Here is a 27,516-nt window from a genome sequence, read left to right on the forward strand (position 1 = left end):
TGGTTTGGGCAAAATGTTTGTTGTTGAATGTAAATTGTTATGGGTATGGATGAAAAGGATGAGAGGGTTGTCTATTGTCTTGTAAATATTTGAAGCAGGCAGCTATGCTGTCATTGTGATAGATGTTGGTGTATAGAGAAGTGACATCCGTGGTGGCAAGAATGGTGTTCTGAGGGAGGTTGTTAATGCTGTAATGTTTGTGGAGTAAGTCATTGGTATCCTGGAGAAAGCTGGCCCTTTGTGTGGTGCGTGATTTGAGGATGATTTCCGAGAGTACCAATATTCCTTCAGTTAGAGTGCCTTGGCCAGATATGATGGGTCTGCCTGGGATCCCTTGTTTGTCTATCTTGGGAAGCATGTAGAAGGTCCCTGGGGTGGGTTCATGCTGATGAGTTTGTAGATTTTCTCTTGGAGTTGTTTGGGAAGGGAGGATTTTGATGATATCCTTAAGTTCCTGGATAAACTTTGGCGTGTGGTCATCTTTGAGTTCCTTATAGTAAGTGGTGTTGGAGAGTTGTTGGTTGGCCTCGTTAACTAAGTCATCACATTTGAGGACTACAATGCCACCCTTTTTGTCTGCTGGTTTGATCACTATCTTGTGGTTAGATTTCAGTGATTGTATGGCTGTCCTCTCGGCAGTGGCGAGATTATGGTGGATTTGATGTTTGTTAAGGATTTTATCATCAATTTTTTTCCTGAAGCAATCAATGTAATGATCAAGAGTGTGGGTTCATCTGCTCTGTGATGTCTAGTCAGAAGATTCTTTTTTCTTGTGATTGTCGGTGGAAATGTGGTAACTGAGTGGTGTCGTCACTGTTGTGGAAGAACTCTTTGAGGCATAAATGGTGGAACAACTAGTCTAGTTCTCCAAGTTAGAATGGTATCCGGTACTGTGGTGGGGCAGAAGTTCAGTCCCTTAGAGAGTATAGATAATTCAGCTCCAGTGAGGGGTAGGCTTTACAAATTGATGATATTTGAGTGTTGTATAGTGTCCATGTGGTGGGCACTGGTGCCATGGTTTCTCCCAGAGATGGTGTTCTATGAGTTGAACGGTCTCTTAGAATATGTACTTACTACTTATGCTAAACAAACAACCTGTTCCATTTTGCATTTAGCTGTAACTCTCAGAATACCTTTCCCAGACCTGAAGAAGAGCTCTGTGTGGCTTGAAAGCTTCTCTCTGACTAACAGAAGTTGGTCCAATAAACGATATTACTTCACCCACCTTGTGTCTCTAATATCCTGGGACTGACATGGTTACAACTACCCAGTATACCCCATCTTTCTGACAGCTAATTCTTATTTTTCCCCTTGGTTTTTCTTTTAAAGTGACCACGGAAAATATTTTTCCCATGCTCATATCAAACACCAGTTTAAGATAATGAGAAATAAATAGATTTATGCCGATGGCTTAATTTTTGCAGTTCACCCAGCATGGACAATGAAACTAGACAGATGAAGGCCACTTTGTTTCTAGTGTGTTTTGATTTCTATTTTTCACAAAATAGCAAAATGTGTTGGGGTTAACTGCCTTGGAGAACAGTTAATTTTTTTTTTTTTAATCAAAACATTTTAAGATTTCATAATACTCTTATTTGGTTGTACCAGCTTAAAAAAAACCCAGATACAAAGCCTATATTTTCAGACTAATCTCCTTAAAACACGTTTTTTAATGCCGAAGTATATTACTTCATATGACAAAGCATCCTGTGAAGAGTGAGTTCCTATTTCCAGATATTTGAAGTATTATCTACTGAAGCACAGAGAAAGGGATATAATGAACAATATTCTTGGGTTACATGTATTTTTCCCAATTTCTGACAAACAGTGGGCATTGAAACCTGCATATGTAAATAATAAGAGTGAAACAGACAGGTTACATTACCTTTTCAAAATGCTGCTGAAGATGACACTCCACGTGAGCTCTTGTTGTTGTTTTCCCCATTGGCACGTCAGCAGCAAACTTTCGGGGAGTTCCAATTTCTTCTTCTGCATCTGCTCCTAAGAAAACCCTCTCATCAAAGTCACCCACTGATAAAACATACTCTTCATACTCCTTATTCAATGCTTTGCTGGAAAAGAAGCCATACTGCATTTATTAAGGGTTAAGCTGTTAAAGAAGCCAGATAAACTAGCCAATGGAATTAGTCTATACAGTTGAAAACAATGAATAGTCAAAACATTTATTAATTTTAGTAATAGCACTTCCTGTGATTGGAACTTAACCAATATCAGTAATAGTGCACATGCTAACAAATGCCTTGACTCCCTTTTTCTAACACCATATCCTAATGGTTCTCAACCTATTTACCATTATGGGCCACATATGCAGTTCTCTGTGTGTTATGTGGGCCGCATCCACACAATATGTATACTACCTGTATGGCCCTGAGGATGTCACATGGGCTGCAGCTGTGTGCTGATTGGGCCGTAAGCGGACCATGGGCCACGGGTTGAGAACCACTGCCCTATCCTGATTCCCTTGGGCTCACCGCAGGGCCTGGTCTCCCTGGCCTCTCTTGCTGCTGGTGACCCTCCAAGACTTGGTTTCCAGTAAGTATTGAAGGAAGTGAGTTAAACTCTGCTCCCACTGGAAAATGATACAGCCGTGGAGCAGAGCTGAGATGTTTCTTGCATGTATAAATGGCTTAACTTTATCATTGCTTAAGAGCATCATCCAGCACTTACTTGTTATCTGCAAAGCTGCAAAAATCCAAGAGGCAGTCTCCTTTTAAAATCTGGAAACAAGAGAGTTGAAAAATAAGATTATATGTAATACAATTTTTAAAAGGTAGTAAATCCACAACCTGTTCAATTCCAGAAGAGTGGATGCATGATAGTTTAATTGTAATGCAGATGACTAGGATCAAAATCATTCTCTGGATTTTTGCTGCACAAGACCAGTGAGGATGAATTTGTTGTACAGACGACATCTCAGCAGTATAAGCCTCCTCACTCTGACAATGTTTTGCTATATCCTAGCCAGAGAACTATGCTACCGACTATCCCCATAGGTAGTCTATAAAATTGCTTTATAACATAGTTCTCACATAATTCTCAGTCAGAAAGTTCCTGTCCACAATTATCACAATGCTAGAATTCTGCTGGTATATTTACACAGTGCTGTCACTAGCACTGTTCTGGTCCCAGTATAGACAGGGCCTTAGCCAGTCCACATAATGGAGTTTCAGAATCAAGAGGAGAAGGCAGGAGTTCTCTGCTAGTGTATAACTGGGGAAACAAAACAACAACAAAAACCCCACAACCCTAACTAATCTCTCTCCTTCACAGAAGAAAAATGTTTAAACAAAAATACCCACTTCTGCCAAAATGCCCGACTACCAAAACCTGTGACAATCACTGTGTCCATTTGTTTCTATGTTACATCCCCACTTGCACTCCTTTGTTTATGTGTAAGGATCATTTCTTTATATGGATGCTACCATTATAAGCACATAAGAATGGCCATACTGGATCAGATCAAAGGTCCATCTAGCCCAGTATCCTGTTTTCTGATAGTAGCCAATGTCAGGTGCTTCAGAGGAAATGAGTAGAATAGGTAATCATCAAGTGATCCACCGCCCATTCCCAGCTTCTGCCAAACAGAGGCTCAAGACACCATCCCTGCCCATCCTGGCTAATAGCCACTGATATAGAAATTCATGGAGGATAGGTCTAGTTCTTTTTTGAACCCTGTTGTAGTCTTGGCCTTCACAACATCCTCTGGCAAAGAGTTCTACAGGTTGACTGTGCGATGTGTGAATACTTTCTTTTGTTTGTTTTAAACCTGTTCCCTATTCATTTCATTTGGTGACCCCTAGTTCTTGTGTTATGAGAAGGAGTAAATAACACTTCCTTATTTACCTTCTCCACACCAGTCATGATTTTATAGACGTCTGTCAGATCCCCCTTAGTCGTATCTTTTCCAGGCTGAAAAGTCCAGTCTTATTAATCTCTCCTCACACGGAAGCCATTCCATACCCCTAATAATTTTTGTTGCCCTTTTTTCTGAATCTTTTCCAATATATCTTTTTTGAGATGGACTGACCACATCTACACGCAGTATTCAAGATGTGGACATACCATGGATTTATATAGAGGCAATATGACATTTTCTGTGTTATTATCTATTTCTTAATGAGTCCCAACATTCTGTTAACTTTGCTGACTGCTGCTGCACATTGAGTGGATATTTTCAGAGAACTATCCACAGACTCCAAGATCTTTCTTGAGTGGCAACAGCTAATTTAGACCCCTTCATTTTATATGTATAATTGAGATTATGTTTTCCAATGTGCATTACTTTGCATTTATTACCACTGAATTTCATCTGCCATTTTGCTGCCGATCACCCAGTTTTATGCTACCATTTTATAAACTCTTAAGTTATTCGTACGTACCTTCCTATCAAAGAGCTTTGAAATGTATGGTTTAAAGTAGTGTTCCTTTATTCCTTTCGCTTCTACCATAAGTCCATCATGTAGTTCACAAAGTGTGGCAATGATGCAAGGAGGCTCTTCAGAGGCCTTGACTTCAGCAGTGTGAAAGTCTGCTGGTAAACCTGGAAAAAACAAAAAGGTCAGCTATCAATTATATTTCAAAAAGAATAAACAAGAAAAAATGTCTTTCAAATGCAAACACTAACATACCTTTGAATGATGGATTTAGCAACTCTCTCCTATCTGGGTACAAAAGGGCATTTGCAAAAATCAGGTCCAAGCAGCACAGAAGCAAATGATAGGAATTTACTAAATCATCTCCAATCATACGAAAATTACCTTTAAAAGACAGCAAATCACATCAAATAAAACCACAGTTAATCACTCAAAATGTGTACAATACAGGCAGCTAATGAAAACAGCTTACCCTTGGTGTAAACAAAGAGCGTCCAGCAGAAGTTGAACAATTCTTTAACACTGCACTTTCTTCTACCAGAAAAAAAAAACAAAAACAAAAAAAACCAGGAGAAAAGGTAAGACTTCAATCCCATAATACGGGGCCTTACTTGTTTGTTTTATGGCTAGAGTGCCATTATTTCCTCATGTAAAAAATATGGTCAGAACCTAAATTCCCTCTAAGTTGCGAGGCCGCACAGCAGCCTATTAAGCACCGCGCAGGCACTCAGGGCTCTGGCAGGGAGAGATGCTTCTCCCCGCTGGCGCCCAGCCCAGCCCCGGACCTGCTGCAGCCAGGGGAGAGGCACCCCACCCCTGGCCCCAACCCTGCCGCGGTCCGGACCTGCCACGGCTGGGGGAGAGGCGCCTATCCAATGGCCCCAACCTTGGAGCTTCACAGTGGGGAGAGGCACCTCTCTGCCCCAACTCAGGTGCTGCTATGGGGAGAGAGAGAGCTGGGGGGAGTCCTCTCTCCCCACCATAGCCCCAGGGCACCCCAAACCCTGCATCCCCTGCCTCACCCCAGAGCCCACACCCACAGCTGGAGCCCTCACCCCCCCCCCTCATACCTCAACGTTCTGCCCCAGCTTTGAGCCCCTCATCCCTGGCCGCACCCCACAGCCTGCACCCACCCACATCACAACCTCTGTCCCAGCCCTGAACCCCTCCCACACTCCAAACCTTTTGGCCTCACCCCCACCACATGAATTATGTTATGTGCACGAATATGGAGGTGACGTGTGACACATCACCTCCATATTGGTGCACATAACAAAATTCATTCTGATGTGTGTGGGGAAAAATTAGAGGGAACACTGGTCAGAACGACTTCTTGACTATTTTGTTTGAAGTTGAAATGCAAGTTAATTAGGCCTGTCGATTAATCGCAGTTAACTTACACGATTAACTCAAAAAATTGTGATAAAAAAAATCAATCATGATTAATCGCACTGTTAAACAATAGAATACCAATTGCAATTATTTTGGGATTTTTTTCTACATTTTCAAACATTGATTTCTATTACAACACAGAATACAAAGTGTACAGTGCTCACTTTTTTTTATTTTTGATTACAAACATTTGCACTGTAAAAATAAGAAATCGCATGTTTCAATTCCCCTCATACAAGTACTGTAATGCAAGCTCTTGATTGTGACAGTGTAACTTACAAATGTCAATTTTTTGTTATATAACTGCATTCAAAAATAAAACAATGTAAAACTTTAGCTCCTACAAATCCACTGAGTCCTACTTCAGCCAATTGCTCAAACAAGTTTGGTTACAATTTTCAGGAGATATTGCTGCCTGCTTCTTGTTTACAGTGTCACCTGAAAGTGAGAACAGGTGTTCGCATGGCACTGCTGTATCCGGCGTTGCAGGATATTTACATGCCAGGTGTGCTAAATATCAATCCCTCCCCACCACCCCAAAAAAACCTGTTCCATACTTTTCCCCAACCCTCCAAGTTCACATCCAGGCTCCTTCCCAGCAATTACTTCCCTCTCCCTCAGCTACCCCTAACTCCCCCAGTCTTTGCACTAAACATGGTTCTGCAGTGTACTTTAAATGAATTACTACTCAGCATTCTGTATTAAAAATGAATTACTCCGAATTCTGTATTAATATACCTAGTAAGGAATCTATTTGTCAAAAAACATTTCCTGAATCTTTGTTGTCTGTATTGTTACAGACAGACTTGCTGACAGGTATTTTGAAATAAATGACCAAAAATAATTGAAACTGGTGTGATTATATTGGGTTATTTTGACAAATAAAATATACAGAATTTTAATATATCATGTGCAGAATTTTTAATTTTTTAGAGCAGAATTCCCCACAGAGTATTCAATTCCCCCTTTAATTAAGATAACAGAAGCTTTCCAACAGATACATGCAGGGTGGATTTGATTTAAATCACTACTCAGGAAGACTCGATTTAATCATGGTTTTCTACATAAACGTGCATTCTTGTTGGTTGTTATAACCTTAATATGTATTCTTCACAACTCAGAGATAGATGTAGGTTTCATTTTTAGAAGGTACACACTATACATTTTTAAACAGTGATTTATTTTGAAAACTTTTCAGATTAGTTTTACAGCTATATCAGAAAATGAATGATTGTTTGGTTATTTCATTTACTAAAGGTAACTGAAGCAGATATTTATGAAGTCATTGGGAGGTGTACAATCTCCAGTTCAACAGGTTAATCATTAATATTTGGACGATTTTCTTGCTATGCTAAATTAGGAGGAGATCACCACCAGACAGACATTTAAATTGTTTTATTTAACTAAAAACAACAACAACATGTATTCTGGATTTTTTTCTTCAACAGCAAACACATAATATTTTAACAAAAAAGCATATGTCCCTCACTTCTCACATTTATCTCCAGACTTCTCCTTGTCCAGATCTATTCCGCCCCCAACCATCTTCTATTCATTAAACCTTTTGAAAATTTGCACTTTTAGAGAGAGGTAAGGGATTGACTCTGTGTACACAAATTTGCAGAGGGACAATAGAGTTGAAGTCTGTTATTTCTCACCTCTATATATTATTTAAAAACATTTTTGCTGTTAACAAGTACGTTACCTCTGGAGACACAAATCCACAGTTTGAGAACTGCAAAACTAATAGATGGTATCTTCTAGACTGCGCACTGAGTCCCATTGCATAGATAAATCTATACAGAAGCCCCTGAAACCCCATAAAATTGGGTCCCTAATCCATGAACTATTGGAACTCATTTACAAAACTTTTCTTAAAAATTACATGAATATATTGTCTCATTCTATAGAATTAGAATTTCTCATCCCTATTCCATGATATGATACCTTTGAGCTATAGTGTATATTAATTAAAACTATCAAAAAAACCCTATTTAAATTTAATTTTTTTTTTAAAAATCATTGATTTTTATCCACCCTGGATATATGAGGACTCCCAAATCTCTCTCTCAAAAAAACACCCCACCAAACAAAAAAACCCACCAGAAACAAACAAAAAACCCCACAGACTCGATCTCTCATATTTCTCATGTAAGAATCAGAAAACTTTTTTTTAAAATGAATATTTTTTTGGACATCAGAAAGAAGCACACAAACCCAATTAAAAAAAAACAACTATGTAGGATACTTGACAATGCATAACATTACGCACCCATTCAGAAAAGTAAAATACTGTAGCCTTCTGAACCTACAGGAATCATTTCAGGAAGACTAATTACAAGAGCTAGTATTTGAACAGGACACTGAGGCCAATACCCCTGCTCCTGAAAGAAGTGCTATAGGATTTTTGTTGAACACAAGTAATCAGAACTTTAGCTTGAGGTTTCATTTGAAGAATAGTATCTTCAGCATCACAGCAGGTGCTTAATGGTCACCCAAACAGGGGCACTAGTGCTGGCCAAAGTCCTGATATCTTGCAACCAACTGCATGCAGGATGACCAGGCACTTATGCAGAGCCCCACTGACATCAATGGAACTCCACAGGGGCATACATGCAACTAAGTGCATCTCATTGCAGAACTGAACCCAAAAGTGACATCTATCAAGTTAACACCTTTTCCTGATTTTCAAAGTATAAATCATGGCCTTACCATTGCTTAAACAGAAGTTTTCAGTAGGGCTGTCAAGCGATTAAAAAAAAATTTATAGCAATTAATCACACTGTTAAACAATAGAATACCATTTATTTAAATATTTTTGGATGTTTACTACATTTTCAAATATATTTATTTTAATTACAACACAGAACACAAAGTGTACAGTGCCCACTTTATATTTATTTTTGATTATATACATTTGCACTGTAAAAAACAAAAGTAGTAGTATTTTCAATTCACTTAATATAATAAGAACTGTAGTGCAATCTCTTTATCATGAAAGTTGAACTTACAAATGTCAAATTACGTACAAAAAAAAAACTACATTAAAAAAATAAAACAATATAAAACTTTAGAGCCTAAAAGTCCACTCAGTCCAATCGCTCAGACAAGCAAGTTTGGTTACATTTGCAGGAGATAATGCTGTTCGCTTCTTGTTTACAATGTCACCAGAGAGTGAGAACAGGCGTTCGCATGGCACTGTTGGAACCATAACAACACTGCCTCTGGCAGGACACAACTGAGAGTATCAATTCAGGATTGCTTAGAGCAGGGCAGTTACAGACAAAGCCTGGGTTTCCTTTACTATTAAGGCACACCAAACCAACCAAACACAGAAGACCTTGGTTTTACCCCACTGGCTAACCAGAAGTCATACAAGCAATTTCCCTTAGATACTCCAGTTCCCTTGTATCACCACCAGCAGCGCTTCTTATGGGGATGAATGGTTATGAAAACCAATACCCTAGTAAAAGAAAAAAGGTTCTCCCGATCCCAAAGGACCAAGTCCCAGACCCAAGTCAGATCTTACCCACAAATCATGCTGTTGCCAATCCTTTAGAATCTAAAATCTAAAGGTTTATTCATAAAAAGAAATATAGATGAGAGTTAGAATTGGTTAAATGGAATCAAATACATACAACAATTGCAAAGTTCTTAGTTCAGGCTTGATGGGATTACTGCTCAATTAAACTGATCAAGTCTCTGGAATACAAACATCCCAGCTTGGATGGGTCCGTCAGTCCTTTGTTTGGAGCTTCAGTTTCAAGCGAAGTTCCTTCAGAATTAAGAAGCAGGAATGAAGACAAAATGGAGGGGTTTCCAGGGCCTTTTATATCTTCAGCCATGTGGAAGGAAACCCCTTTTTTCTCCTGTGCAAAATCACAGCAACAAGATGGAGTTTGTAGTCACCTGGGCACATCACATGTCCATGAATGATTCAGGTTTTTGCAGGCCGACGCCATTGTTTACATGTTAGTTTGAATGCTCCCAGGAAAGCTCAGATGTGCATTGGCGTCTCCCAAAGTCCACGGTCAGTTAAGTGTTTCGTGATTGAGGACTATTCTCAGTAAGTTCCTTCTCAAGAAGCTGACCAAATGCTTCACTGGGGCTACTTAGAATCAAACACATTGAGATACAAGTACATAGCCAATATTCATAACTTCAAATATAAAAATGATACACACATACAGACAGCATAATCATAACCAGCAAACTACAACCTTTCCATAGACACCCCCCCCTTGACCTCCTCTGCACAATATTTGCTGCAAATATATAACAGCGCTTGCAACAATGATCTATACGGTCACAGTTCATGTCAATAACGTCACACCGGCGTCGCAAGATATTTACGTGCCAGATGTGCTAACCACTATTCCAGAGGATATGCATGCATACTGATGACAGGTTCTGCTTGAAAACAATCCAAAGCAGAGCAGACTGATGTATGTTAATTTTCGGCATCTGACTCAGATGCCACCAGCAGAAGATTGATTTTCTTTTTTGGTGATTCGGGTTCTGTAGTTTCTGCATCCAAGTGTTGCTCTTTTAAGACTTCTAAAAGCATGCTCCACATCTCGTTCCTCTCAGATTTTGGACGGTACTTCAGATTCTTAAACCTTCGGTTGAGTACTGTAGCTATCTTCAGAAATCTCACATTGGTACCTTCTTTGCATTTTTTCAAATCTGCAGTGACAGTGTTTGTAAATCAAACAACATGTGCTGAGTCATCATCTGAGCTCTCCCGCAAGGAGTTGAGTCACAAATTTAATTAATGCACTATTTTTTTTTTTTTTTTATAGCAAACATCAGCATGGAAGCATGTCCTCCGGAATGGTAGATGAAGCATGAAGGGGCATACAAATGTTTAGCATATCTGGCATGTAAATATCTTGCAATGCCGACTACTAAAAGTGCCATGCGAATGCCTGTTCTCACTTTGAGGTGATACTGTAAATAAGAAACAGGCAGCAGTACCTCCCGTAAATGTAAACAAACTTGTTTGTCTTAGCAAATGGCTGAACAAGAAGTAGGACTGAGTAGATTTGTAGGCTCTAAAGTTTTACATAGTTTTGTTTTTGAGTGCAGTTATGTAACAAAACAAAATAAAAATCTACACTTGTAAGTTACACTTTCATGATAGAGATTGCACTACAGTACTTGTATGAGGTGAATTGAAAAACGCTTTTTTAAAATCATTTTTACAGTGGAAATATTTGTAATAAATATAAAGTGAGCCCTGTACACTTTGTATTCTGTGTTGTAATAGAAATCAAAATATTTGAAAATGTAGAAAAATCATCCAAAATATTTAATAAAATTTCAATCGGTATTCTACTGTTTAACAGTGCAATTAATTGCGATTTTTTTTTTAATTGCAGTCAATTTTTTTGAGTTAATTGTGTGAGTTAACTGCAATTAATCGACAGCCCTGGTTTTCAGGAAAATCATTTAAATCTCTCAATATACCTCTGTTTCCTGCTCCTTTGTGGTTTAGGTGTTTCTTCATAAGGATTTTGAAATACATCCAAAAATATTGGTTCAAACTTTCTGAAAATCACAGTCGATACTTCAAAGTTTCTCTCCAACCTCTCCATTCGTTCCCGAAATTCCTGTGGCAGGTCTGACATGTCCATCCACTTTTTCATTTTACTAAAAAACTGAATTAAACTTAAAAGAGCAACATTTAATTATAATTAATCTCCAGCCATGAAACAGATTAAATAGTTTAGACTAAGATTTCCCCCCCCCCCCAATTCTTAATCTTTTCTTAAAAAGATGGACTTTTGGTGAAAACCAAATAGACTAATTTATTGCTTAGTAACTGCTTTAATTACAGAAAAGGATAAACACTCTTTGCTAGACTCTAGTGCTGAGTATGTTCCACACAGTTAACTCTTACTTGGGGATTTCCTTTGGTTTCCACGCCCTTACATGGATTCATTCAGATCAGAGAACGTGGCTCTCTTTGGTGGGGTCAGAAAAAACAGAAGAGTTGAGGGGCAGGGAAAATGTAATTTTCACAACTGGGTGCTTAACCAAGACACCTGTATTGAAGAATTAGGTGTTGAACTAACACTGAAGTGCATAAATACTTATGTAATTATATATCTCTAAGCACCCCAGCATTCATCTGAGTTTTAAAAGTTACCCGTTTTAAAATATTTAATTTAAACAGTTAACGAATTAAAGGCCTGGCTGGGGCCCAGCCAGAGCAGGGCCGGACTGGGGGGGTTAACACTTACTGGTTAACCGGTAACATTAATGCTTACCAGTTAACTGGTTAACATCCCTACTCTGGCCTATGTTATGGAGGAAATAAGACTAGAGGATCTTAACAGTCCCCTCTGGCCTTAATATCTGTGAAAACTGGATAATGTGCTGGATTTTATATTTGTGCAATATCAATGATACCCTACTTCCACCGCTACGAGGAAAGTGCCATTCTGCTTTCAGTTAGAAAGTAAGTAAAACAGCAGTCAAAAGGGGAGCAGATCTAGAATAAGGGAAAAAAGAAGCTGTGACTACACACAGACGTTTAGGTCTCCAGAAAAAAGCAAAAACCAAAAAACACAAAAGTACCTTAGTTTGGCTGACCGTAGTATCCTAGTCAGTGAAACACAGTTTCCTTCCATAAGACCACTTCCAACAGTGGGAAGTATGCTTTTACGACAAGCAACATATAGAGCACAAGCCAACCAATGTACCACTTCTCCCTGTCAAACCAGAAGTAAACAATCAACGGACGAACTTTTCCAGGGCAACAATGCTCAATTTGCAGTCTCAGATTGGGACAGGAACAAGAACCAACATTTACTCAGGGTTGGATGATTTTTTCTTTTTAAATCTGGCCAGAACAAGGGAACCAAAACTGCCCAAATAGAACCACACCATAACTTCCTAGGAGTGGAGGACTATCCTTAATTTGCATGGAACAGAGTAGACAGCAGCTGATTGTTCCTTTAAAGACAGAGACACTACAAGGCCTGCAATATGATTTGGCCACTTAGATCACAATAAACCACTACATATTGCAGAGCCCTGAGGTCTCTGCTGACTGCACCTCTGTATTAAAGATAATATACTGTAGTACTCCACAAGGCCACAATCTGGCTACTGATCAGCTAGAAACCCATTATCATTTCTGCAACATCAGTGAAGCCAGCCCTGTCTATTTTATCCCCCTACTGGCATCTTCACACGGAAGTTCTTCCATGTTTCCTTATAGTTAGAATGACCTCTCCAAACTATTGTTAAAGCCCATGGGTGCCGGTTTGTATAATTTTTGGTGGTGCCCAGAACAGGTCCAAGCAGAGCCGGGGCAACCACCCCGAGCCCCAGGAGGACGGGGGGGTCCAGGGCGGCCTGTGGGGTTAGCAGGGGGTCTGTCGCTGGCAGCAGTGAACAACCCAGCCCCAGCCTGCTCTGCTGGCTCCCAGCATCACTCAGGGGAGGGGGCAAAAGCCAGAAAGAGGGCTTGTGGGAAGAGGTGGGTGAGGGCTTGGGGGGAAAAGGCGAGACAGGTCATATTCAAAAGAGCTGTGTCATTACATATAGACTGGAACGAAGTACCCAAACACAGTATGAACTCCACTGCCCAAGGGTCACAAAGACTGGAAGCCACCCTCTCCACTTTAAAGCCCTGTGAATTTTTAAGATTCCTTTTTCTGCTTGCCCAGCTTGTGAGCACACTTATCAACCACCTACCTAACCATGCCATCCACACACTCCAGCTGTGCTCCTGCCTGGAGTAGACAGGCCATATTAGCTCTCCTGGGCTTGTGGGGGAGAAGAGACCGTGAAGGCATAGCTCTGATTCAGCCGTAGAAACATTGCCCGCTATGAGCGGACTGTTCAGGGGGATGTAGGAGAAGGGGTAAGTCATAAATATACAGGGAAGGGTAACCACCTTTCTGTATACAGTGCTATAAGATCCCTCCTGGCCAGAGGCAAAATCCTTTCACATGCTAAGGTAACCTCGCTAGCACCTAACCCAAAATAACCAATAAGGGGACAAAATGCTTTCCAATCTGGAGAGGGGGAAAAAGGCTTCTGTCTGTCTGTGTATACCTTTGCTGGGAACAGATCAAAAATGGAAGCCTTCAACTCCTGTAAATTTAGTAAGTAATCTAGCTAGAAAACGCATTAGGTTCTCTTTGTTTTGGCTTGTAAATTTGCTGTGCTGGAGGGAATGTGTATTCCTGCTTTTGTAACTTAAGCTTTTGCCTAGAGAGATTCTCAATGTTTGAAATCTGACTGCCTGTGAGATTATCTTCCACTCTAATCATACAGAGAGTGTCTCTTATCTTTGTTTCGTTCTTCTAATAAAGTTCTGATTTTTAAGAATCTGACTGGGTTTCTAGGGCCCTAAGAAACGCAAGCTGGTCTGTGCTCATCTTGTTTATTCTCAAGCCTCCCCAGGAAAGGGAGTGTAAGGGCTTGGGGGGATTGCTGGGGGAAGAGGAACTCCAAGTGGTCCTTTTCCCTGGTTCTTTGTTAAAGCGCTTGGTGGTGGCAGCATACTGTTCAAGAACAAGGCAAAATTCATGCCTTGGGAAAGTTTTTAACCTAAGCTGGTAAAAATAAGCTTAGGGGGTCTTTCATGCAGGTCCCCACATCTGTACCCTAGAGTTCAGAGTGGGGAGGGAACCTTGACAGGGTATGACAGGGACCAGCAGCAGTGCCATGTGAAAGCCAAGCAGCTGCAGTAGCATACCAGGTGGCCAGGGAGGCCAACAACCAATTTAGTGCCAAGCCACAGACCTGCCGCTTTTATAAAGACCTGCATGCCACCCTCAGCAGAGATTGCACCACCCCTCTCAAAAGCACCATGAATACCTTGAAAGAGCTTAAGTCACAAGCCCCTGCCATGAACAGCAAAGAGTAGGAGATGTTGGACGAAGAGGAGGATGGGGGACAGGTGACCATGGGATCCAGCTGTGCAGTGAGCCAGGACCTGTTTTTGACTCCACCGCAGTCCAGCACGAGTGAGCCCAATGCAGGGGAAGGAACCTTGGCTAAGAGTGTACATAAATGTTCAATTACAAAGTTGTCCCCCCCCAAAGTAGTAGGACACAATCTTTTCACTTTTCATTAATTTACTCATGCTAGAAGAGGTAGTGGTACAATCAAGAGGTAGAGCTGCTATCTGATTTTCATTCCCCTCTAGAGCTAGGGAGGGTGACCAAGCATAGCAGTTTATGTACACAGGGATGTCCCTTGAATCCTCCTGAGAGATCTCGATGAAGCTTTAATGGAAGTACTCTGCAATCCTCTGATGGTTTTAGGGAGGGCTGCCTTGTTTCTTCCTCCAAAGTAGGACACTTTCCCATGCCACTCAGTGATAACTTCAGCAGGCACCATTGCAGTACACAGGCTAGCAGCACATGGGCCCAGGTGGCTTTGGGATGCCAGTAGCAGCTGCATGAGAACCTTTGATACCTTCAAGAGTGAGATATCAGCTAAAATCACCATCAACTGCGGAAAAGGGTGCCAGTATTCATGGTCATTATCCTATATATTATTAGAATCATGCAACCAAGTAATTCCCTTCTCATTTTCCTTCACCTGCCACGATGAGTATGGCCTACTGGGGGGGGGACAGTGATTGGTGCCATGCACAAGCAATCCCAAGCAGAAGTGAGAATGTAGTGCTTAAAACTTTTGGGGAGCAAGTTTAACATCTTAAGTTTCACTTTCTGTAGTGAATGTACCAACCATAGTACCGCTGTGTGTTTTATCTTCAGCTGTTGCCACTGTGGCCTTCGGAGTTTCTCCCTCCACATTTGCAGAGCCACATAAGGTGGAGAAAGAAGAGGACTCAGAATAACATGTTCCAGGACATCCTGCAAGCCAGCGCTGCATTGGACCATAAGCACAGGGCCTGGAGGATGAACAATGCAGACAGCCTGGAAAAGGAAAGAATGGAGAGGAGAAAGGCCCAGGAGTCCCAGCAGGAAAAGGAGAGGAAGATCAACAGGGCACAGTGGAGCTTCTCAGGCAGCAAACAGATGCAGCAGACTCTGGTGGACTTTCAGATTCAACAGTCCCAGGCTTGCTCCCTCTGCAGCCCACTGAGAATTCCATATTGAGACCTCTCATAACCACCACATCCCCAACATTCCAAATGGCTTAAGGAGTCGTTGCAGTACCGTTAATGTCCATCAGAGTAGAGTAATAAAGACAATCACAGCTTCACATACACAGGTCTGTGTAAGCCATAGTTGGTATCTGTGTAGCTGAAATGGACATGAAAATTCTTTCACCCTTTATAACTAAAATTTATTACGTTTTTAAATGTATTTGTTGTGAAATTACAATTTTTTTGCACTGATTTTGTTCCAATAGAATTTTATTCTGTAACATAATTCATCTTTATTAGTTCACAACATATACTGCCCTTTATCTGTTACTTCATGTCACACAATCCACATGACCATTCACAAAACAAATAGGTGAATTAATGTTATATTCCTACATGTACAGCAATCACCACACGATTTCTACCAGGCCGCAAAAGAGCAGGGTCAGATAGAGCACACTACAACACCACACATTACTCACTATTAAAATGGTCATTCAAAGCCTTCCTGAGCCATTTCGCTCTGCCTTGAGCCCTTGTATTTGGATGTTCAAATTTATCAGACAGCCATGCCACCTCTGCCATCCACCTCAGCAGAAACTTTCCCCCCTTTGCCATACATTCATTATGCAGGCCAAAGCAGACAGCTATAACCATTGGGATATTTTTCTCACTGGAGGTCCAATCTTGTGAGTTAACAATGCCAGCGACCCTTCATAACAAAAAGCACATTCAACTGTCATTCCACACTGGCTGAGCTGGTAGTTAAACTGTTCCTTGGTGCAGTCAAGGTGGCTGGTGTATGGCCAGGGGAAAAAGGGATAGGCTGGGTCCCCCAGCATCATCATCAGCATTTCAACATCCCAATAGTAATCCGCCGATTGGGAAAGAAAGTCCCTGCTCGTAGCTCTATGAACAGTCCTCTGTTCTTAAAGATGCAAGCGTCATGCACATTTCCTGAACAGCCCACATTGATGTCAGTGAAGTGTCCCTGGTGATCCACCAATGTTTGCATAACCACAGAAATGTAGCCCTTTCTGTTGACGTACTGAGTAGCAAGGTGGTCTGGTGCCGAAATAGGGATGTGTGTGTTGTCCATTGCTCCACTGTAGTTTTGGAATCCCATTCCTGCAAATCCACCCACTATGTCCTGCACACTGCCAGAGCAGGAGGCAATTAATGGCCCCACACAGTCGCATCACAACGGCCTCCGTGGTAGATTTCCCAACTCCGAATTGATTCCCGACTGCCCAGTAGCAATCTGGGGTTGCAAGTCTCCACACTGTGATTCCCACTCACTTCTCCACTCTCAGTAAAGCTCTCATTTTGGTGTCCCTGTGCTGGAGGGCAGGTGTGAGCTTGGCACATGAATCCAGGAATGTGGACTTGCACCAAAAGTAGGGATGTAAATATTGGTTAAAAAAAGTAAACCAGTTCAACGATTAAAATTTCATGTAACCAGTTAACCGAGGTAGCTGGGGCACCAATCCGGCCAGGGTCCAGCGCAGCCAGGACTGGGGTCTGATGTGTTGCGGACAGGGTCCCCCCCACCAGCCCGATGTGGGGCCGCCAGGGTTAATGCTTACTGGTTAACCTTTTACATCCCAAGATGAAAGATCTGCAGCCGCTGCTCGTCATTCCAAACCTACATTAGAATGAGATCCCACCAGTCAGAGCTTGTTTCTCGAACCCAGAAGCAGCACTCCAACATCTGCAGCTATTTCTGTGAATGCCACCAACAACCTTGAATTGGTTCTCATGATGTAGCACAGCAATGTGTCCAAGAAATTGTCATGTTCCCCACTGATTTGGTTTTTCAAGCACCTCTGCAAATACTCCAGGATTGCACACCCTGTGTTTTCAATGTTTATAACAATAGTGCAAAGCTATGCAGTCTCCATGCTTTTGTCAGAGATGACAGACAGCGAGGAGGGCCACGTGGGTTTGTGGAGTTTTGAAATAAAGGCACAAAAATTATGGGATACAGATAACATTATGAGATGGAGACAGCTGCAAACTGGGAAGTAGACCCCATGCTCCCAGTCACCCCTGCATGACTCGTTTCGGCCCTATCATGCATTGCCAAAACTTTCCAAGACAGTGCGCTAGACAGGGGTGAGTTGCACAATGGGATACCTACTCATGGTGCACTGCACTCTGCATTGATACAAGCACTCTTAGAGAGTATGAGCACCACCAGCATAAGCAGCCAAGTATGCACACACACAAGCAATGTACTAACAGTGACGGCCGTATGCCAACGTAACTTGAGTCAACGTAAGTTTGTAGTGTAGGCATGGCCAAAGTACCTCCTGCTCCATCCAACTATCAATCAAATTTGGGGGCTGCTCTAACTTGTGCAAGGGAACTAGGGATCATATGCCAGATGGATCTAGCTCAGAGGTGGGCAAACAACGGCCTGCAGGCCACATCCGGCCCACGGGACCATCCTGCCCTGCCCTTGAGCTCCTGACTGGTGAGGCTAGCCCCCGGCCCCTCCTATTCTGTCTCCTGCGCGCCCCACCCCTGCAGCCATGCTGCTGTGTGGGCAGCGTGGCTTGCGCCCACCCACCTCTCAGGCTTTCCAATAAGCCAGTCCTGCCACTCTGAGTGGCATGGTAAGGGGGTGGGGAGTTGGATAAGGGGCAGAGGATCCCAGGGGGCAGTCAGGGAACCGGGGGTGGGGGGGGTTGGATAGGCGTGGGAGTCCCAGGGGGTCCCAGGAGGGGGCGGTCAGGGGACAAAGAGATGGGTCCGTTGGGAGTTCTGAGGGGGGCAGTCAGGGGGCGGGAAGTTGCAGGGGGCAGATAGGCAGCGGAGGGCGAGGCTGATTGGGGAGGCACAGCCTTCCCTACCTGGCCTTCCATACAGTTTTGCAACCCCGATGTGGCCCTCGGGCCAAAAAGTTTGCCCACCCCAATCTAGCTGGTACACAGCATGCTCTAGCCATTCCTACTTCTTACCCTCTGCACCAGGGGCTGTAGTAAGCTATATTTGGATGTGGTTTCTGTTCTCCCTGCAAATAAGTGGTGAAAAGGGTGAATGACCGGGCAAAACTCTGCCCCAAAACACTGACTCCTGATTTCTTTGAAAAAGTATGTTCAGCCTTTAGGCTGAAAAATTTGGATACCACCACTCTGACCTTTAAGATCAAGATCATTCTAGCATCCTTTGAAAGCAAGATACATATACCCACTTATGTTTCCCCACAAAGACTAAACAAGAGTCAGTTCAAATATTGTATCTGAATCTTCCTCCTATTTCTTAAACAGTTGTTTAAATATAAACTCAAATCTCTTTTTGTCATTGGGAAAAAGGGCTGACTGACCATTCCAGGAGACAAGTGAACACAAGTGGGATTAATTGCTCCCCAAGTAGTAACCAATGACAAAAGAGCTTGAGAGGTGCTGCACTCCCTTCCCAAAAAGAAGGCTAAATAGGAAAGTGTGCTGGAATAAAATGATCTCTCAGACCTTAAATGCACAGTGCCCAACTAACATTTACGGCTTGTTTTCATTTAAAAGTTAATTCAGATTAAGATAGGATGTGAATTTAAGGTGCAACAGCTACTCTTGAATAACTGACTGTGGACACACTTGTTCCAGAACAAGGCACTCTTACCCCAGAACAAAAGTGTCACACGTGGACTCCAGCCCTGAATAGTTTGGCATGGTTTTAATGCTTATACTAGCATAACAATATCCTCCAAGAGTGTGATTAAATGACACCACCACCAAGCTATGCTGACTAAACCTCCAGGGTGGACACAGTTGTGAAGCCAGAAGAGGGCTTCCGAGGGCATAGCTAATATTGTCTGGGGAGGTGGTGTTCTGGCACCAGAAGTCCTCCTCTCTGTGTACACTGCATCTCCACCGGGTGGGGGCATACATGGCACTCTGCAAGGGACACAGCGCCTTCATGTGTAGACAGGCCCTTATGCATTTTCTCTAATAAGTCACCCTTTACCTGAAACGTGTTTGGCCAACCCCCATTGGCAGAGCATTGATCTCCTGCCAAGCAGAGTACCAGCCAAGGCAGTCAGACCCTGGGGCTGGAGTCCGATCCGCGCAGCCAGACAGGGGTCCTGGGAACACACGCACACACCTGAGCTGGTGTCTGCGCCAGACCTTCTGCGGGCGCTCCACGTCCGTCTACAGCCTGCAGCCCCTCCGGGCCGGCCGTTCCCCGCCGCGGCGCTCGCCTAGCCCAGCGCGGACCGGGGCTCCCACGGAGCCGAGTCTGCCAGCACGAGCGCTCGCTCACGCCTCCGCCCCAGAGCCAGCGGCCGCCCAGGGGGGAAGCCTGGGCCCTGCAAGGCCGCGGGCAACCCAGGAGCTACCGCAGCAGCACAGCCCCAGGGCCGCCCCGGCCGGCACGCGGCCCGCTTGCTCGGCACCAGGGCGGAGCGGCGTCTACCGGCACCCTGGCGCCTCCTGCGGGTGGATCCCGGGGCAGCGCCAGCTGGGCCCGGCGCCTGCCCCCTGACCCGTGGGGCTCCGGGCGGAGCCGGCCACGGCCCTGCCGCTCACCTCCAGGCTGTACGTGCCCCGCAGCGCCGTGAAGTCCCGCAGAGCCTCGGCGGCGCTGGCCGCGTCCAGGTTGAGGTCCTGGCAGAGGCGGTCGATGACGGCGCGGGCCGAGCCCTGGGCCTCCCCGGCCGGGGGCTCCTTCTGGGACATGGCGGCTCCACAGCCCCCCGCGCCGGCCCAGCGGCTCCGGGTCGAACCCACAAGCCCCTGCGCTCAGCGCGCCAAAACCGCTTCACCCGGCCGGCCCTCGTATCCCTCCGCCCGGCCGGGGCCCGCTGCCGCTCTTCCCTCGGGAGCGGCCATGCAGGAGAAGATCGGCCCCTAAGCTCTGCGGCCGTTGCCTCTCCCCGGACCCCGCGAGCCGCGCTGACAGCGGGCCGGCCGCGGAGGAATATGGGGCAGCGCGGCCGGCGCGTGAGACGGCGGGCGAACTGGTCTTGTGCCAGGCGTAGTGTGAACTGCTCTGACTTAATTTGCCCCCCCCCCCCCGGCCCCCGGTGCACGGTTAGCCAGTTGTAACCGGTAGCGGTAGCGGTGACCGAGAGGTAAGGTTTCAGGGTAGCAGCCGTCTTAGTCTGTATTCGCAAAAACAAGAGGAGGACTTGTGGCACCTGAGAGACTAACACTTATCTGAGCATAAGCTTTCGTGAGCTACAGCTCACTTCATCAGCTTATGCTCAAATAAATAAGTGTGTTAGTCTCTCAGGTGCCACAAGTCCTCCTCTTCTTGTTGAGAGGAAAGGGTGTTCTTATGGACTGCCTTGTCCTAATTTGCTAAAACTTGAGAGTGGTGTGGGATGGAAGCATAAAGTCTTCAGCCTCTAAAGGCCCCTGCCTGGTGTGTACGGATGCCTCACTTACCTCTTTGTGGAGTGAGGTCATTTAAACATTTATTTCGCGGCTTCATTTATGTGCTAACAACGTAGTATCCTGACATTGATACTTCTGCCCAAGTGATCAGTTCCTCCTCAGGATAAGTCCATTAGCCCTAATCAGGGCTGTATCCCCAGGCTCTTGGTGTCCCTAGCCTCTGACTGCGAGGTGCTGGGAGTGGACCATGGGATGGTTCACTCAGTGATTGCCTGTTCAGTTCATTGCCTCTGGAGCACCTGGTACTGGCCTAGGGTGACCAGACAGCAAGTATGAAAAATCGGGATGGGGGGGGGGTAAATAAGAGCCCATATAAAGAAAAAGACCCAAAAATCTGGACTGTCCCTATAAAAAAAAAGGGGGGGACATCTAGTCACTCTACACTGGCCACTGGCAGAAGATGGGATACTGGGCTAGAGGAACTATTGGTCTGACCCATTCTGGCAGTTCTTATGTTCAACAAAAATTACAATAGGTTTTACTGAATATTTGAGAATCAAGCAATGGCTTGCAGAAAAACACTATGGGCTGGATTGAGAGGCAAAATAACAGTTGCAAAAGGCAACCACCATTGGTGGATTGAATGAAAACAAAGTTTTGAGACAGGGCTTAAAAAAAAAAAAAGAGTCAGTCAGACTGGAAGTCAAATGATACAACAATAAACTTGTGCTCTAAAAATAAGAAGAGTTAGAATTAAAAATTCTAAATTAGAAATCACAATACTAGAAACAGAGGTGCCATTGCCAAAACTGCTAGCAAGTACTATGCTGCTTGGGCTTTACTGGCCAGGTAGGGAGCCAGTTGCAGGGCCCAGGTTCTCTTCTCTCATCCTGTTCCCATGGCTACCTGCTCAAAAGTGCCTAGGAAGGCATCGGGATCATCTGCAGGGCCCATTTTACAGAGTCTCAAGCCTGGTGCCCAATTGCCATCCCCCACCATGGGACTCACCATCTTCTGGAGGAGCTGCTGCTGGGTGCTGGCCTGCTCTCATATAAAGTCCTGCAGACTCTTCTGCTGCTCTGCTTGCCAGTTAAGCAAGACCTGCCTCTCCAGCTGGTGGGACTTCTGAAAGGTTTGCATTGCTTTTTGCACCTCTTCCTGCTGCTTTACCAGCCACTGCAAGGTCTCCTCCATTTCTGGGCTGCCAAAGTCTTCCTCTAGCACAAAATCATAGAGCAGCCCCCACGTGTAGCAGTTTACAGCAGGTCCTCTTCACTCCTGGCCCTGCTGTGCTGACAAAGTCACTTGGAGATCCTGGGGTTTAGTAACCACTAGTGCTTTTTATTTACAGGTTGTGCTCCCACCACCTTTTCACCATACACAGCTTGCTTCTAGTGTCTGCTCCTAGGAGGGAAGAGCTATCACTCTGCTGCCTCCCCTGCAGCCTTTTTATAGCCCCAAGCTAATTGGGCAGGCAGCTGTCTCCCATTAGGCACAGGTTTTCTCTAGCCAGCTCCAATTTGCTTTCCATAATGGGGACTGGCTTGACAGAAGGCCAAGTCAGCAGTTCTTGCCCAGCAACCTGTCACACATATATAAATAAAATGGGTTCAGATATGAAAGACCCAAGTTCAAGTCCCTGTTCTAAATCCGTTAGAGAAGGATTTGAAAACAGGTCTCCTACATCCTACACAAGCTCCTGAACTGCTGGGCTATTGGCAACAATGAGATGGGGGGCGGGGAGGGTGTGTGTGTGTGCACGTGCCTAATTCCAGGACAAGATCCATGACTGTGAATCCCAATCATAGATTCTAAGGCCAGAAAGGATTGCTCCAAACTTCCACACCAGAATTCCTAGAGCAGATATTTCAGAAAACAATCACATCTTAATTTAAAAAATTGTCAGTGATGGTGAATCTACCATGACCCTTGGTAAATTGTTCAAATGGTTAATTACTCTCAACTATTGAAAAGTTATGCCTTTTTTCCAGTCTGAATTTGACTAGCTTCAGCTTCTAGCCATTTGGATCGTATTAGACCTTTCTCTGCTAGATTGAAGAGCCCGTTGTTAAATGTTAATAGTTGAGGTTGGTCCTGCTTTGAGCAGGGGGTTGGACTAGATGACCTCCTGAAGTCTCTTCCAACCCTAATCTTCTATGATTCGTTCCCCATGTAGGTACTTCTACACTGTAATCGAGTGACACCCCCCCAACCGTCTTCTCTTTATTAAGATAAATAGACTTAACTCCTTGAGTCACATTCTGGGGTGCAATACAGACCAGTAAGAGGTTGTGTTGTGTCATCACCTGCCCTGTAACCCTGGGTGCCTTACAATGCTCTGCTGCTGTAGCTCCCTTGCCTGGACACTCCCAGCCACCATACAAACATACACTGAGTGTCTGTATGATATTCAGCCGTGGACCAGCAGCTCTGCTTGTTACACCACAGCCACTCTCTGCCTCCACCAGCCATGGTTACACCAGCCAAAATGACTTCAATACCATTCAGGCCTGAATCTTCTCAAAACCACGTGCTCTGAAATGTCCAGATCTTTTCTGGACCCTTCAGAGGAATAAGGTTTGTTTGCTCCTCTAAAGAGACAACCTGCACAGTTTATCACCATAAATGGCGTTAGCTATCACTTCAATTCAAGCACAGCACTGGGTTGTTTTAGATTAAAAGTAAAACAAGATTAATAAAAGGAGATAGGATTTTAAGTGAGTTCAGGTACAGGGGGTAGAGTTAGAAATGGTTCCAAGAAAATAAAAGTGAAAAATGCTTTCTAGAGTCTCAGACTTTAACAAAACTCAGTCTTGGTTCAAGGTAAAATTCTTATCACACTACCTTCCAGCAAGATGGCTGACCACCCCTCTTCTCAGGGTCTCCCACAAAGTCTGAAATGCTCTGTTCCTTTGTCTTCATAGGTGAAAGATAACTTTGGATTCTTTGCATCTCTCTTTTATAGCCCTTTGAAAAGGATTCTTCTGAAGGTCACCCCCAAAGTAAAGTTCATTCATGCTGTGAGCAAGGAGACATGGCATTTCTTGGTGAAGGCAATTCCAAGCTGGTTTCTTCCACTGCTGGTGTTAGCTAAAATACTATGGCCACGTGATGGGATTGCTACTCAACTGTGATGACACTTGCCTGGAGGTGTCAGCCTGTCCCTTTTCTGGGGGAAATCTGTTTATCCATGCCCCAAACTTGTCTGGTAAGCACATTTTAGTTCCACATTTCCTTCATACCTGCATGATCCCTTGGATGTTTACCCTACATACATACCGCAAGAATATTAATGATCAGTGTGTTATTAGTTTTCCAATGATACTTTACATGACACATCAGATACAGTTTATGACATTAATGAATTGGGGCACAGTGAACTGCTTACACCAGCTGAAACTCATTACCAGATACCATTGAGCCCCTTGCCCTCTGGCACTGGGATGCTGTTAGGGTCAAACACTCTAAGGCGTGTTTTCTAATCCTTTAGTCATTCTCGTGGCACTTCTCTGAACTGTCTCCAATTTATCAACATCCTTCTTGAATTGTAGGCACCAGAACTGGACACAATATTCAGGCAGCAGTCGCACCAGTGCCAAATACAGAGGTAAAATAACCTCTCTGCTCCTACTTGTGATTCCCCCGTTTATGAATCCCAGGATCCTTTTGGCCATAGCATCATGCCAGCTCAGATTCAGCTGAATATTCACCATGCCTCCCTCCCCAATTTTTTTTGCAGAGAGAGTTGCCGCTCTCAGTCCTGGAGTTAATAACTTAAGCTTTGAGGGGCAGGGCTTAAGCCCCACTCCTCTCCTCAGCATTTCCTACTGGCTAGCTTAGGCAACTCAGCAGACTGGCGCCTGTGGATCCCATTCTTAGGCACCTAACTCTCCCCATGTCTTGTATAGGTAACTGGGTACGTAACTCAGGGCTTGGAGGATTCCACTGGGCAGCAGGGCACATAAAAGATGTTGTGCTGCCTACATCCCTTTGTGGAGCTTGCCCCAAGACAATTTTTGTAAGTTGCACTTGGCATTTTGAAAAATGTACACTGCCTAGAGACAGCTCTAGGTGGCTAACATTAGGCCTCTATATTTAACATTTTGGGGGTTTTTCCTTTTCTATATCTCAGTTTTCCCACCCGCAAATTGTAACTAGCACCTCCCTGCTAGGGGTGTTTGTAAAGTGATTTGAGCTTGTCTAGAGAAGGGAAAAGTGGAGCTGGGGGGAAATGAAGCCCAGGGAGGAGTAAGAAATGTGTTTACTGGTTCATAAATAGGACACACCCAGTCAAGTAAAAACAAAAATCTCACAAAGGGTTTTAGTTATTCCTTGAGTTCCAAAGATTTGTGCTTTGTAACCTTTTGCTTTTCTCACAGTGGAGTTTTTTCAGTCATACCATCCTGCACTGTGACCCCAATAGATCAAGCTAAGTAGGTAAGGCTGAGTCAGTATTTGGGTACAAGATGCCTAGAAAATACCTAGTTTGCTGCAGGAAGTGGGGGTGGTATTTTGTAACTAGTGCTCTTCTCTCTGACTTGGTATAGATCCAATGCCCCATGATAATATTAGGGAACAAGGAGGTGACTTCTTTCAGATGAGACATAACACACATGTGAAGATCTCACAGAACTTTTGTCAGTGAGGGTGTTAGCCCAGATGACCTGATCAGATTTCATTTCAGGAAATTACACTCTGCCCCCTGCAGTTTGAACTGGTGTGATGGGGTGCAACTCACCAGTGCAGTGCCTCTTGCTGGCTGTCCCAGGGATTAGCTCTACTAGCCAGCGCGCCCTCTTCTAATAGTGTCTTGCTGCTGTCACTTCTGCTCCAGGACCCCATCACTCCCAGGACCATGACATCCTCCCCATAACAGGGCCCTCTGGCTGTGCCATACTCTGTTCTCCCGCATTTCTGGGGGAACTACAGTCCACTGTCCAGCCACTTCCTTCAGTGGCAACTGCAGCCAATTGTATAGCCACTTCCTTAGTGGCCAAGGGGTGGAAGGGGGAGGAGAGAGAGGGAGGGGAACTGCCCACTATTCCAGTCCCAGCCCAGGGACCGTGTAGATGGCCACCACTTGCTTCATCCCCTCTGACTCCTCAGTTAATTTCCCTAGGCCACTTCCCCTTGGCCCCCAGCACCTTCTTTGCCCTTACCGCAGGGCTTCAGCCTGCCAGTCTTAGTAGCTAAACAGGAGCTCTCTCTAGCTTCTCCTATCTCTGCTGGCAGTACTGTTCTGTCCAGGGTGCTAGTACTTCCTCCTCCAGCTAGGAGCCTGATGTTACCTCCTCTGCCCTGCAGCCCTTCTTATATAGGCCTGCCCAGCCCTCATTGGCTGCTCCTCACAGCCCCTCTCCTATTGGCTGCTTTCTGTGCCGCCTCCCTAGGGCTCCATTAACCCCTAACAGGCCAGTGTGGGGTGGATGCCCTATCACAGCTGGACACAAATCTTATTCACTGCTTTTCCTACTTGTGTGCTGCTGTTATACAGCTGTCATGTCCTACTTCAATGCAATGGGGGAATTTATATGTATAAATCCTGTTAGCATCTGTGAGAGTCATTTGTGTAAATTTCCAGCTGCTGTGAGGAGAGAATACACTCTTTACACACTGTAAAATAAAATGTTAAAAAGCAACACTAATGCCAATACTTTGTTCAATAGCTGTATGCGTTAGGTCAGGCAAACCTGGGTGTTAGCTTACTCCTAATCTGCATAAAACAGGGCGGATTGCACCTGCCCTCAGCTTTAATATGAAGGTTCAGCCCATGGTGAGTATAGGTTCCAGCACACAGAGCTTCATCTTATGTCTAGTAACAGTCTGGCATTAGATACCTGTAGCTGTTGTGGTAAAAATTCTTTATGAAAGATTAATACTGCTGCAGGCTGTACTGTTGAATTCCATTTGCTGTATTTAGCCACCCCAAACGTAAAGGGACTCTCAAGAACAGATGTAAAATGTGATGTACGTTGATTTTTTTCTTAAAGCTATGTTCAAACTTCATACCATTCTTTGGAGGTAGGCTCTTTTTCCTCTACCACTTTCATACTTTTTGTCCCTGTGCTTCCCAAAATAAACCTACCTCAAAACAATGGCTGCAACTGAGTCCTGAAGAGCAGCTCTTTTACACCACCCCAAAGTATGTTCATATTCCAGGGAACCATGATCAGAAAACAGCTTTAAAATTTCAAGATTCCAAAGAATGGAGTGTGTCCAATGGTTAGGGCAGCGCCTGGGAACTAGGACTCCTCTACTTGTTGCCAATACTATTGCTGGACTTGTTTGTGACTGTTGATAAATCACCTTA

The 27,516-nt window shown here is 44.2% G+C and overlaps 1 protein-coding gene across 3 annotated transcripts in view; it reads right to left on the bottom strand.

The window, feature by feature from the left end:
- Positions 1-20,621, bottom strand: part of RBL1 (RB transcriptional corepressor like 1) — a 70,145-nt gene extending 49,524 nt beyond the window's left edge. Inside the window, exons 1-8 of one of the 3 annotated variants that reach the window (XM_074970354.1) lie at positions 20,397-20,621; positions 12,369-12,502; positions 11,256-11,456; positions 4,867-4,928; positions 4,650-4,778; positions 4,401-4,561; positions 2,689-2,738; positions 1,886-2,072 (exon numbers count right to left, since the gene is read on the bottom strand). In XM_074970354.1, coding sequence (XP_074826455.1) covers positions 1,886-2,072; positions 2,689-2,738; positions 4,401-4,561; positions 4,650-4,778; positions 4,867-4,928; positions 11,256-11,456; positions 12,369-12,502; positions 20,397-20,546 — 1,074 coding nt within the window. In that variant the 5' untranslated portion in view covers positions 20,547-20,621. Of the gene's footprint in view, positions 1-1,885; positions 2,073-2,688; positions 2,739-4,400; positions 4,562-4,649; positions 4,779-4,866; positions 4,929-11,255; positions 11,457-12,368; positions 12,503-19,971; positions 20,089-20,396 lie in introns of those variants that run through there. The other 2 variants (XM_074970355.1, XM_074970356.1) reach the window with 2 other exon arrangements.
- Positions 20,622-27,516: the final 6,895 nt, after the last annotated feature.

Source organism: Natator depressus, chromosome 13 (genome assembly GCF_965152275.1).
Source record: "Natator depressus isolate rNatDep1 chromosome 13, rNatDep2.hap1, whole genome shotgun sequence".
Classification (NCBI taxonomy): domain Eukaryota; kingdom Metazoa; phylum Chordata; order Testudines; family Cheloniidae; genus Natator; species Natator depressus.